The 12,616-nt window shown below is 33.9% G+C and overlaps 1 protein-coding gene across 5 annotated transcripts in view; it reads left to right on the top strand.

Annotated features, from left to right (window-relative positions):
- Window positions 1-12,616, top strand: part of Usp34 (ubiquitin specific peptidase 34) — a 219,644-nt gene that overhangs the window by 137,852 nt on the left and 69,176 nt on the right. For all 5 annotated transcript variants that reach the window (XM_046423315.2, XM_046423320.2, XM_058572885.1 and 2 more), the window contains 6 exons: window positions 1,680-1,720; window positions 1,858-1,982; window positions 3,388-3,540; window positions 4,337-4,441; window positions 5,572-5,627; window positions 5,729-5,849. In XM_046423315.2, coding sequence (XP_046279271.1) covers window positions 1,680-1,720; window positions 1,858-1,982; window positions 3,388-3,540; window positions 4,337-4,441; window positions 5,572-5,627; window positions 5,729-5,849 — 601 coding nt within the window. The remainder of the gene's footprint in view (window positions 1-1,679; window positions 1,721-1,857; window positions 1,983-3,387; window positions 3,541-4,336; window positions 4,442-5,571; window positions 5,628-5,728; window positions 5,850-12,616) is intronic.

A 12,616-nucleotide genomic window follows, 5' to 3' on the forward strand; every position in this document is an offset into this window, starting at 1 on the left:
ACAAAAAAAACCCCACAACTAGTTCCATTTTATAGAGTTCATTATAATCTTCACCATATCATTTGCCAACCCTCCTCATCCTTGGTGGTTTCTCAGGTTCTGTTTCTGTGTCATTGTGATCTTTTCAGAGGTCCACGCATAAGGCAGATAGAATGAACTTTTTTCCTGTATAAACAAAAATATTTTAATACCTATATGAGCATTAAAATTGAAAAGTACAGATATGCATGGTGGCACACACTTTTAATTCCAACTATGTGGGACCTGAGACTGGAGAAACACAAGTGCTAGGATAACCTGGCAACACAGTGAGATGCTGTGTTTAAAAAAAAAGGGGGGGGGGGTAAGTTTTCTGCTCTTGGTTTAAAAATGTGTGCTTATAGGGGCTGGGGTTGTGGCTCAGTGGTAGAGCGCTCGCCTCGCACTGGATACAATCCTCAGCACCACATAAAAATAAATAAATAAAATAGAAGTATAAAAAAAGTGTGTGTTTGTGTGTGGTGCCAGTGTTGATTAAAACTAAATGTTAGATTTGACTCTTCAATTAAGACATATTAATGTAATTGATACATATTGATCTCTTACTTTAAATTGATGAATGAGTTTTGAGTTTTGAACCTATGAGAGATGGTAATACTGGAGGGGAATGATTTTTTTTAAACAGCAAATAGTTTAAAGCAAATAGTTCATATTTATTGGTTTTGTTAAAATAAAAGAAAATCAGTATTCACCTTTTTAAATTGAGGCCATACATTTTCTCTTGAAATTACTAAAAGTATCATAAGAAAAAGTAGTGGTAAAATAATAATAGAAAAACTATTGAGTTTTTTTTTTTCTTTCTTTCCTTTTTTTTTTTTTTTTTGGTTGTTGTTAGCAGGGATTGAACCCAGGACCACTTACATCCTTTAGTCTTTATTATTTTTTACTTTGAAATGGGATCTTCCCAAGTTGCTTAGGGTCTCCCCAAGTTGTTGAGGCTGACCTCAAACTCAGAGCTTCTCCTGTCTGAGTTGCTGGGATTACAGGTGTGCACCACTGTGCCCTGCTTTATTCAGTTTTCTCTACATTCTAGTAATTTGCCTTTGATGGTTCCTGAGAGACATTGGCAATATAAATACAGCGGGAAGGATATCTTAACACAATATGAATTTTTTGAGTCTCTAAATAATTACGGCTTATATCTTTATAATACACATATTTTTTAAAAAAAATTTAATTTTTTTTTGCGGGGGGGGGGGGATCAAGGATTGAATGAACCCCAGGGCACTGAACCACTGAGCTGCATCCCCAGCCTTTTTTGTTCTTTTTGAGCCCTGGAAATTGCTGAGGCTTTGAACTTGTGATCCTTCGCCCTCAGCCTCCTGAATCTCTGTCCATACCCGGCTTTTTTTTTTTTTTTTTTTGAGACAGGCTTTTGTTGCTGAGCCTCAATCTTAGGTTCCTATTTTAGACTATGAGTTGCTGGGATTACACACGTGCGTCTCCCCACCTGACTTGACTCTGCTTCTATGAGCTTTACTTATTAACAATATTTTTAATAATGATTATTTAAAAATACATAATTCTTTTAGAATTTATTCTATTTGGGAGGAATTGTAAGCCTTAAAGGACATATGATAAGTCATTTTTAATTCATTGCTGAGTTTAATTAGTGGTGGTGACATGTTTTTACTTTACAGAGTTTTGAAAGCCCAATCCGATCACAGGTCTAGGCATGAAGGTAAGAGTTCCACAAAGTTAACTTTTAATGAATAAAGATGGTAATAATAGGTGCAAGATTGTTTTATATTTAATAATAAACATGTATCTTTGTTATATCAAAAACCTTTGTAGTCATAATTTTTTCCTTTTTTTTAGTTTCACATTATTCAATGTGGCTCTTGGTTAGTTGGGCTCATTGCTGTTCTTTAGTGAAATCCAGCCTTGCTGATAGTGATCATTTACAAGATTGGCTGAAGAAATTGACCCTCCTTATTCCTGAGGTAATTACGGTAACATTTAGAGATTAATATTTTGCACAAGTTTTCCAATTATTAGCATTGACAATTAAAAAGAGCTATTGGAAACAAGTACGTGTGATTACGTAACTATATCTATCATATTATCTAGTTAATTCTTTAAGGTATAGAATGTTTTAAACAATGCACTACATTTAGTTAACATTTAAAAAGTGTGAATATTATATATTTGTAGTATCCATCCTTTATTATTATTTTTTTCGGAATACTGGGAATTAAACCAGGGGTACTTTATCACAGAGCTATACCCTCAATCCTTTATATGTTTATTTCAAGACAGGGTCTTGCTAAGTTGCTTACAGCCTCACTAACTGCTTTTTGAACTTGCAGTCCTCCTGCCTCAGTCCTCCAAATCACTGTGATTACAGGTGTGTGCCACTGCACCTGGCTGTATTTGCCTTTTTGAAAGACTTGTTTATTGAGTGATTACTTTGCTTTGGATTTTTTTTTTTAATTGCCTTTTCTAAAAGGTGGAAAGAATTTGAGCATTTATTTGTTAATTCATGTTTTAGAAAACTTGTTTGCTTTTTCTGTTTAATAGAGGTAGGAGAAACTAAAAGTCAATAAACCAAATATATTTTTCTTCTTATGTTGACACGGAGACCTCAATAATTTTTAATATCTTTTTCTCAGTATTCACTGACATAGCATTCCATATTGAAATTATAGAAACATTTTTATTAATAAAGTTAACTACAGAGTTACGTTTTTAAAATAAACACAGGAGTTGTACTTCTTTTTTTTTAAATATATTTTTAGTTGTAGATAGATAAAATAATTTAATGTATTTATTTATATGTGGTGCCGAGGATCAGTCTCATGCCTCAAACATGCTAGGCATGTGCTCTACCACCTCAGCACAAGTTAAATATTGTTTTAGTTAGCATTGTCCACTGCTGTTAGCTATGGATTGAAAGTCATGTGTATTCTTGTTCTTGCTGTGTCTTAGGTATCTATTATGACATTTGGCCATTCCCTTGGGATCTGGGAAATGTTATGATTTAATGTTCTTTTTTCTAGATTGTTTCTAGTTCTGAAACTGTTGTATCGTTATTTATTTACCTTGTAAATAACTGGGTTATGAATATTCTGCCCTTAATCTCTTTTTCTATTTGTTGTCATTATTCTTATTTGGTTTTCTGGTCTTATGGGCATGGTTAGGAATTTCTAAGAAAAAAATGTATTTTTATAGTACTGGACACATGGATACTTGTATTTGATCATCTGTTAATTATATGCATGTATATGTGATCAGGATATTATATTTGAAACATTATTGAAGGAAGAGATTTAAGTTATTTCTGCTAACATTAACATTAGTTTTTTAATAGTAACTTATACTGTCTCTGAAACTGGCTTTTTTGTTTAGACTGCAGTTCGTCATGAATCTTGCAATGGTTTGTATAAGTTATCTCTGTCAGGCCTAGATGGAGGAGATTCAATCCATCGTTCTTTTCTGCTCTTGGCTGCCTCAACATTGTTAAAATTTCTTCCTGATGCACAAGCACTCAAACCTATCAGGGTAAGATTTTACTATATTCAGGGGAGATTTCTGTTTCTCTAATTTCTTCTCCCCAAAGTTTATTATTGTACTATATCCTTTGTGGTTTTTACGTAGAAGATGGTAGTAATATTATTCTTAAAATGACAGCATTTTGACACATTGTCTCCATGTTACAACTAGTAAGAGAGTCTGCATTTGAATTTTAGCTCTTTGGGCTCTCTCATGGGTTGACATTTGTTCTTGGTTCTGAGCTTTGTGTTAATAAGTTAAATGATAGAAATTTCTGTCACAAATGTAGCTAGCTTTCTTCTTTATTCATTCACACCTTTTTTTTTTTTTAATCCCCAGGGTGTTCTGAATTTTTAATTTACTTTCTTGCCATAATGTATGTTCTAGCCTTGTGTAACAATTTATTATTGTAACCTAATAAATCCAGAGCCCACTAATATAAAATTTTTGATTATCTCAGAAATAGGTGTTGTAGGATGTAAATTATTTTGTCTTTTCCAGGTATAAGTACTTTGAGACTATTTTTCTAAACTGTTTTGATCTTAGTAATATTGTTTAGGGTACCTGTTTATTCTGACCTTCCTAGATGCTGCGATTACAAACATGTGTCACCACGCCTTGTAGTTATTCTGATTATCTGATTTTATAGAAAGTAGGAGCGTACAGCTCATTTTTTCTTAGATTTTTAACACTGTTGAATTTCTTTTGGGATTTAATTTGTTTCAGAAATCTGTAGTTTCTTAAATGTATTATAATTTAAGCTATTTTTAAAATGTTTTCACAAAGAATAATTTTTTTTTAATAGATAGATGATTATGAGGAAGAACCAATGTTAAAACCTGGATGTAAAGAGTATTTTTGGTTGTTATGCAAACTAGTTGACAACATACATATAAAGGATGCTAGTCAGGTATGTTCAGAACATTATATATTAAGTTGTCAATAGATGTGGATTATGTACAGGGATGTGGATGATTTTGTTAGTCTTTGTACTTAAGGAAAGACAACTTTAATTATAATAAGTGTTAACTATTTGGTACTGTCATATTTTTTCTACTGTATTTGAACCTTTCTGTTCTATTACCTTCTTACTCAACTTTCTTTAATAACAAGTAGATTTGGAGTCTTGCATATATAAAATAACATTTTAATTAAAACAAGTTATTTTAAGGTAACAAAACTGACAATTTTGGCTCAACTACTGATTTTCTTTTACTAGACTTAAATGACATTTCCATTCAAACAAGTAATTTTCAAAAGCAGATTTGCCACCTGAAGACTTTTGATTTTTCCCCTTTGTACAAATTTAGTTAAACTAAAAATACATCTGTTAATTCAAAATAAATGAGAAATGTGAGGATGTTTATAACTGGGATGTTAAGTTCTTCTACTTTTCATATGAGAAATAATTATAAAAATTAATATTAAACAAGTTTTATTTATTGATAATTAAAATATTGAGACCAGATAAATCTATTTCTTAAATCCTTGATTTGCTCATTGAGCTAAAGTACAAATCTAAGCATCCTTAAACAAATTATTTTCTTTCCTAAAGATCTAGTTTCTTTGAGATACTCTTGAATTTAATTCTATTTGGTAAAATCTGTTATGATTTTTTGTTCCCCAGTTATAGTGAAAATTAAAGCTTTTTAAAATTAACTATAGGCTTTAGTTTATTGTTAGAACCTAGTGTAAAGGTGGTATCAAAAACAAACCTTAATGGCTATGAATGACATCTTGGTAAAGTTGTTACTAAAACAACAAACTAAAGTATTATCATCTCAGTAGGTTACTGTGACTATCATAATTTATTGCCAAACATTCATTTGATTCTTTTTTGTAAGACTATTAATACTGCACTTAAAACTATAATTTTGTTGACATGTGTAAGAGAGGAATACTAAATTTTATAATTAATAAATTTGGGATAACCAAGCTGTTTACTATAAGGATGTGATTTTTCTTCATTGTTTTAGTACTGTGTGTACTACTAAACATTGGAATCTGTATTTGAATTTTGATTTTTCTTTTTGTATTAAGACAACACTCCTTGACTTAGATGCTTTGGCAAGACATTTGGCTGACTGTATTCGAAGGTAAAATTTTATGTGACATTGACAATTATTAAGAACAGATAAAGGCAAAGTATCTTGATTTGCTTATGTTCTTTTTTTTTTTTTTTTTTTTTTTTTTGTAGTAGGGAGATCCTTGATCATCAAGATGGTAATATAGAAGATGATGGGCTTACAGGACTCCTAAGACTTGCAACAAGTGTTATTAAACACAAACCACCCTTTAAATTTTCAAGGGAAGGACAGGTGTGTATTAAAATATCCAAATGTCTGTTTGAAATCTGATCAACACTTGGTTTTTGATCATTTGTGGATATGTAAGTTTTTTTTAAATCCAAGTTTAAAGAACTTAGTTTTGGGCTTAAAAAGTGAACATTGAGTAAATTGAACCCTAGAAATATAAAAGTTGAGTTTGTTTTTAGAGTGCAAAAGCTAATTTTAATTGCTATTACCATATATAAAAAGATGATCTTACACTTGAGATCTCCTGCTATCATAATTTTTTAAAAAAAGTACTAGAGATGTAGTTCAGTGGTAGAGTACCTCTGAATTTAATTCCAGTATGACAAAAAAAAAAATCTCTAATAATTTGATTTCTGTGATACTAAATATTTTGAATTAATAGTTTAAATTGTAAACTATTGTCTTTAAGTTAAACAGTGGAATTAATAAGTGGTCATTTGTACATTGCATCCCTGTGCCCAGCTATGTCTTTTAAAGTTGTTATCTGCAGTGGGCACTTTTTCATTTCCTGCATGGAGGGAATTTGTTTTGATTTGGATAGTAGTTATCTTGAGGTTTCCGACTGTGTTAATATCCTCATGGGTATAGACTAAGGATTCTTGTGTTAAATTTAAGGCGACAGTTTTAATCTGTTTTAAAACTGTGCCACTTTCTGAAGTCCACTCTTGTTTTCCCTGGTTACTGAATTTTTTTCCCTATAATTTTTTAGAGACATAATGTTTACAAATATTTATGAAACACAGTGTGGTATTTTGGGTTTTGGGGGGTGGGGGTGGGGGTGGTAACAGGAGATTGAATTCAGTCATTTGACTAGAGACACATCCCCAGCTCTGTTTTGTATTTTATTTAGAGGGTCTCTCTGAGTTACTTAGCGTCAATTTTGGCAAAGCTGGCTTTGAACTTGGGATCCTCCTTCCCCAGTCTCCCCAGCCGCTGGGATTATAGGGGTGCACCACCTCTCCTGGCTCAGTATGGTGGGTTTTTTGTTTGTTTCTTTGTTGTTGTTTTTTTTGTTGTTGTTGTTGTTGCTGTTGTTTTTGTTTTGGTACCAGGGATTGAACTCAGGGTTACAGGACCACTGAGCCACATCCCCAGCCCTATTTAGAGACAGATTGTCACTCAGTTGCTTAGCACCTCGCTTTTTGCTGAGATTGGCTTTGAATTTGCTATCCTCCTGCCTCATCCTGGAGCCACTGGGATTGCAGGTGTGTGCTACCACGCCTGGCTTTAGTATGGTGTTTTAATTCATTCATTCATACATTGGGTAATGCTTAACTCAGGATAATTAGATATCCATTTTTATCTTTTTACCATTTCTTTATGGTGATTACATTCAAATTCCTCTCGAACTTTGAGAGAGATGATGCATTGTTGGAAATGATATTTACTCAGCTGTGCCATAGAACACCATAAGTTATTCTTCAAACCAAACAATAACTTTGTACTTATTGGTCAACCTCTCTCCTACCTTACCCATTCCAAGTCTTGAAGAGTTTCCCTTATTTTATCTTCCAATTTTAGTTTAAGTTTCAGGTGTTATAGTTAAGTCATTAATCCATTGTGAGTGGATTTGGGTAACTTGTGAAAGATTAGGGGTTAGTTTTGTTCTGGAGTGGACATCTAATTTGCCCAGCACCATCTAATGAAGACTGTGCTTTCTATAGTGGATGTTCTTACATTTAGCACTGTAGTTGAAAAGTTGCCTATATATTAATTATATTGTTGTTTTTTCTGGCCTCTGTTCTGTTCTACTGACCTGTATATTTTGAATTCAGGTAGTATAATGCCTCCTGTTTTGCTCCTTATCGAAGAATGGTTTGGGGTTTTTTGGGGGGAAGTGGGGGAAGAGTTCTACCCCTGAGCTACATCTCATCTTGCTGAAGATGTTTTTTTTGGGGGGGAGGGTTGCCAGGGATTGAACTCAGGGGCACTCGGCCACTGAGCCACATCCCCAACTCTATTTTTGTATTTTATTTAGAGACAGGGTCTTACTGCGTTGCTTAATGCCTCGATTTTGCTGAGGCTGGCTTTGAACTCGCCATCCTCCTGTCTTAGCCTCCCGAGCTGTTTGGATTACAGGTGTATGCCACTGCACCCATCACTGCTAAAGAATTTTTATGTAAAGGAAATTATTCTTTTTTGAAATATGAGTTGCAAGTTGTTCTTGTTTGTCTTTTCATTTTGCAGGTTTGTTTTGTTTTGTTTTGTTTTTAAGTTGTGCATGGACTCAATGCCTTTTTTTGTTTTTATGTGGTGCTAGGATTGAACCCAGTGCCTCACACTTGGAAGGCAAGTGCCCTACCACCAAGCCACAACTCTGGCCCCTCATTTTGCAGTTTTTGTTTCACTTATTTTTTTTTTTTTTAATTTATTATTATTATTATTATTTTTTTTTTTAGTTTTTGGCGGACACAACATCTTTGTTTGTATGTGGTGCTGAGGATCGAACCCGGGCCACACGCATGCCAGGCGAGCGCGCTACCGCTTGAGCCACCTCCCCAGCCCCTGTTTCACTTATTTTCTAACTATAATTTATTTCGTTTTAATTTGACTCCAGTTTACTGATATTTTATGGAATCTAGGTTTTGTGTTGACTTTAAAAATACATAGTACCAGGCTGGCGTTTATAGCTCAGTGATAAAGTGCTTGCCTTGCACGTGTGACGCCCTGGGTTTATCCTCAGTGCCATACAAAAATAAACAAATAAAATTAAAGATATCGTGTCCATCTACAACTAAAAAAATACACAGTACCTTGTTATATTTCCATAATTTTATTTTTACATTTATATTTTTCTATAATGAAATCATTTAGGTGAGAGGAATGAAATAACTTTTCTTTCAAGTCAATACCAAGTACCGTATTAATTGGCTAATTTACTTTTTAATCCACTGATTAGAAATACCTCCTTCATATTCTGAACTGCCATATGTATTTTGCTTTCTTTCTAAGCTTTGTGTTTCATTCCACTGATGTGCGTATTCACTCACCAATGCCATATCTTAACCATATAAATTTAGAGTTGTGAATAACTTATGGTGGTTCATCTTCATTGTTATTCCTGTTTGGAATTTTCTTAGCTATTATTTTTCTAAATGAACTTTAGAATTCATTTGGTTATTTTACAAATATTAAAATTAAATTTTTCTGTTGCAATTGTATTGATGCAGTATTGATCTTTGTTACTGATTTTGCCTGTGCAATAATAGTATTTATCATATTTACACAAAATTAATCTGTATTCTTAAAGCTTTCTTCATATGGAATTTGGATTTAAAGTATTTTTTAATGTTTATTCCTGTGAAGTCTTCATGAGTAATACTGTTTTTGCACAATCAGAATCAGTATCATAAGGGTATCAATTCTATATCAATACAACCCCAATAAGAAAAAGTAACAATTCATGCCATAAATTGAATATTTTCTTTGATTATGTTTTCTAACTTGATGTTTATGTGAAAAAAAGGGTTCTTGTGTATTAATTAGAGACCACCTTTTATTCTATTCTATCTTTTTACTTTTTGGCTGTCCTAGGGATTAAATTTGTCAAAGTCTATCTTCAATTTATTTATTGTTTGTATTTATTTTTTCCATTATCTTTAGTTTTAAGTGTTGTTTTAGGTCTTTAATTTGTTTTTGGTTTATCATCTGTTAGTAATTCTTTATGTCTTATTTTTCAAGTCTGAATTCTGCTTCACTTGTCTAATTTTTTCTGGTCCCTCCAAACAGTGTTAAATAATAGTTGCTTTTAAAGTTCCTTGTAAGAAAGTTTTGGTGTTTGTTATCAAATCCATATGTGATTTCCTTCTGGTTGTGTGCTTTGGGAAAACTTTAGAATTAGCTTTGATACTGGAGGAGATATATGAACTGAATTAATTATTTTATTTTAAAGAATTTACTCATGCTTTGTGTGGGAAATTAGACTGCTGGTACAGAACTTGGAAGGCAAATGTGTTAGTAGAAGTTCAGGACAGAGATGATAGTGAAAAGTGGTTGGATTTGTAATATTTATTGGAAGTAGAGCTCACAAAACTAATATATTTGTATTGGATTATAGAGTGAGAGAAAGATTAATCAAGAATAAATCCTAAATTTTCAGCTTTAGAAACTAAGTGAATAATAATGCAGTCACTAAGAAAAGGAAATCAGGATAGAACCATAATGGAAGGAAAAGAGTGGTTTTAATCAGGAGTTCTATTTTATACATGTTCAATTTTAAATGTCAATATGATATCCAAGTGGAAGTGTTTAATGCAGTTTGTGTTGTATTGTTCTAGGACAAGAGCCTTTCACGAAACTGAGACAGCTTGAATGTCCCCCTTCAAATCCCCATTATTGTGATCAAGTCAGAAAGATTTTAGATTCATGGCTCACAGTAATAGGCATGAGTTTATTAGACAGGAAAAGGGGCACTCTCAAGGAAAAGAGTGGATTCTCAGGACAGGGACTGCATGCCTCTCCTGCTCTTCAGTTTTTTCTGGGTTCTAGGAAAGTTTCCAGAGAATCTCACCTAGTTCCATCTCCTGGCTTTTGATTGACAGCAGGAGCCCCACTGCCTTGACAACTATGTCTTGCTTTGGCCTGTGCTAACAGGCTCTAATCGGAACCTGTTCTTAACCAATTTTATGGTTAGGGGGAATTACTCTTAAATCCCTGAGTTCTGGGATCTAGTCTCTGTAAGGGTCCCAAAAGTCTCCCCCTTCAGGGAGAGACTGATTGGCTTCTCAGGTCCGATGTTCTCTTTCAGGTAACAGATTGTTTGCTAAGGAATGTAACATATCCTGTGGACTTAAGGTAGACAGGACTGTAGGTAAATTTTTTTTTTTTTTTTTTTTTTAAGAAAGGAGAGCAAGTCAGCACAGTAAGCAGTTTATAGAATTATTACCTTATCGTGATGTTCCTACCAGTCATGTCTGTCTGTCTCCTATCATGAATATTAAAGAAAATCTCTCTACCGTGTATCTGTCAAAGGATAAAATTACATCAATTTAAGCATCACTATTATTGGGGTTTTGTTTTTTCTTGTTTTCTTTTGGGTACCGGGGATTGAATCAAGGGCATTTGAACACTGAGCCACATCCCTAGCCCCATTTTGTATTTTATTTAGAGACAGGGTCTCACTGAGTTGCTTAGTGCCTCGATTTTGCTGAGGCTGGTTTTTAATTTTTAATTTCCTCCCTCAGCCTCCGGAGCTGCTGAGATTACAGGCACACACCACTGTGCTCTGTTTGGATTTATTTTTTTATTTAAGAATGGACCAGGGGGCTGGGGATGTGGCTCAAGCGGTAGTGAACTCGCTTGGCATGCACATGGCGCTGGGTTCGATTCTCAGCACCACATACAAATAAAGATGTTGTGTCCGCCGAAAACTAAAAAATAAATATTAAAAAATTCTCTCTCTCTCTCAAAAAAAAAAAAAAAGGGCAAGGCTGGGTTGTAGCTCAGTGGTAGAGTGCTTGCCTTGCATTTGTGAGCACCAGAGTGCTTGCCTAGCACGAGTGATGTACTGGGTTTGATCCTCAGCACCACATAAAAATAAAAAAATAAAGATATCGTGTGCATCTACAACTAAAAAAAAGAAGAAGAGAGAGAGAAAGAGAGTGGGCCAATACTTCATAAAATTGAAGTATTCCAGTAGTTCGAAGTACTAGAGTGCTGCAAGGAATCAAAACACATGCTTGGAAGTAGCTCAGCAAGGCAAACCTTACTTCTGCAGAACATGTGCTATGGAACAAAGTTTTGCAAGCAAGCATGCTTGGGTGGTCAGTCCACCTATTTTTTTTTTTTTATAATTTTTATATTTGTAGTTGTATATGGACAGAATGTCTCTCATTTATATGCAATACGACCATGTCTGGCTAACTCCTGGAAATTTTTATCTTCTCCTGGATTCATGCTTTGCCATGAGTCTCGTTGTTCCTTATGTGCCTCATCCATGCTCCCTGTAATCCCTTAGTCATCTTCCTTTTTTACAACTTCACGCTTTTTTCTTTTTCTTTTTTTTTTTTGTATTGGGCTTTGAAATCAGGGGCACTTTACCACTGAGCCACATTTTCAACCCTTTTTTAATTTGACACAAGTCTCACTTTTTGGCCTAAGGTGGCCTGAAACTTGTAATCCTCCTGCCTCAACCTGCAAAGTTGCTGAGATTACAGGCATGCACCACCATGCTGGCTCAGGCATAATCTTCATTGTTTGTTTCTGTTGGATTTTCACATTCTAGAAAAAGTAAGTGTGGTCTAGAATTATGATTCAAGTAATCTGATTTTGTGCCTTTGTCCCAATCTACAGTCAAGCCTCTGATGCTCCTTTTTGAAATAATGTGCCTTCTGGCATCTCGAGCATGTTTTGGGTCTAAACATTCACAAACCCTGCAGAGGTGAGCACCAGGGTTAGAGACACAGATTCTTTACTTTTTACTGAAGAATCCTCAGAGGCTGGCACATAAGTAAAACTTACTTTTCCTGGGTATTTGCTTTCTAAACACAATTTCTTTTTTTCTGAGTTACATGTCAGAATCACACTATGATCTATAAATAAAAATTATTTTTAATATTCTCTCAGGCAGCACTTTGAGTAAGTTCTTTCTGTGGAACATTCTAAAATATATTTACCAAATGGATGTGTTTATGTAGATATTATTATTTTCCTAGAGACACCTGTTTTTCTGATGAACTCAGAATAACAAAATAAAAAATACTGTTCATTTTAGTGTGTTTAAAGGCCAGTAATTCTGATGAAATGCTTTTATCACAGGCTTTTAAATCACG

Source organism: Marmota monax, unplaced genomic scaffold (genome assembly GCF_021218885.2).
Source record: "Marmota monax isolate L192 unplaced genomic scaffold, Marmota_monax_Labrador192_F-V1.1 WCK01_AAM20220418_F8-fsc00015, whole genome shotgun sequence".
NCBI classification, from domain to species: domain Eukaryota; kingdom Metazoa; phylum Chordata; class Mammalia; order Rodentia; family Sciuridae; genus Marmota; species Marmota monax.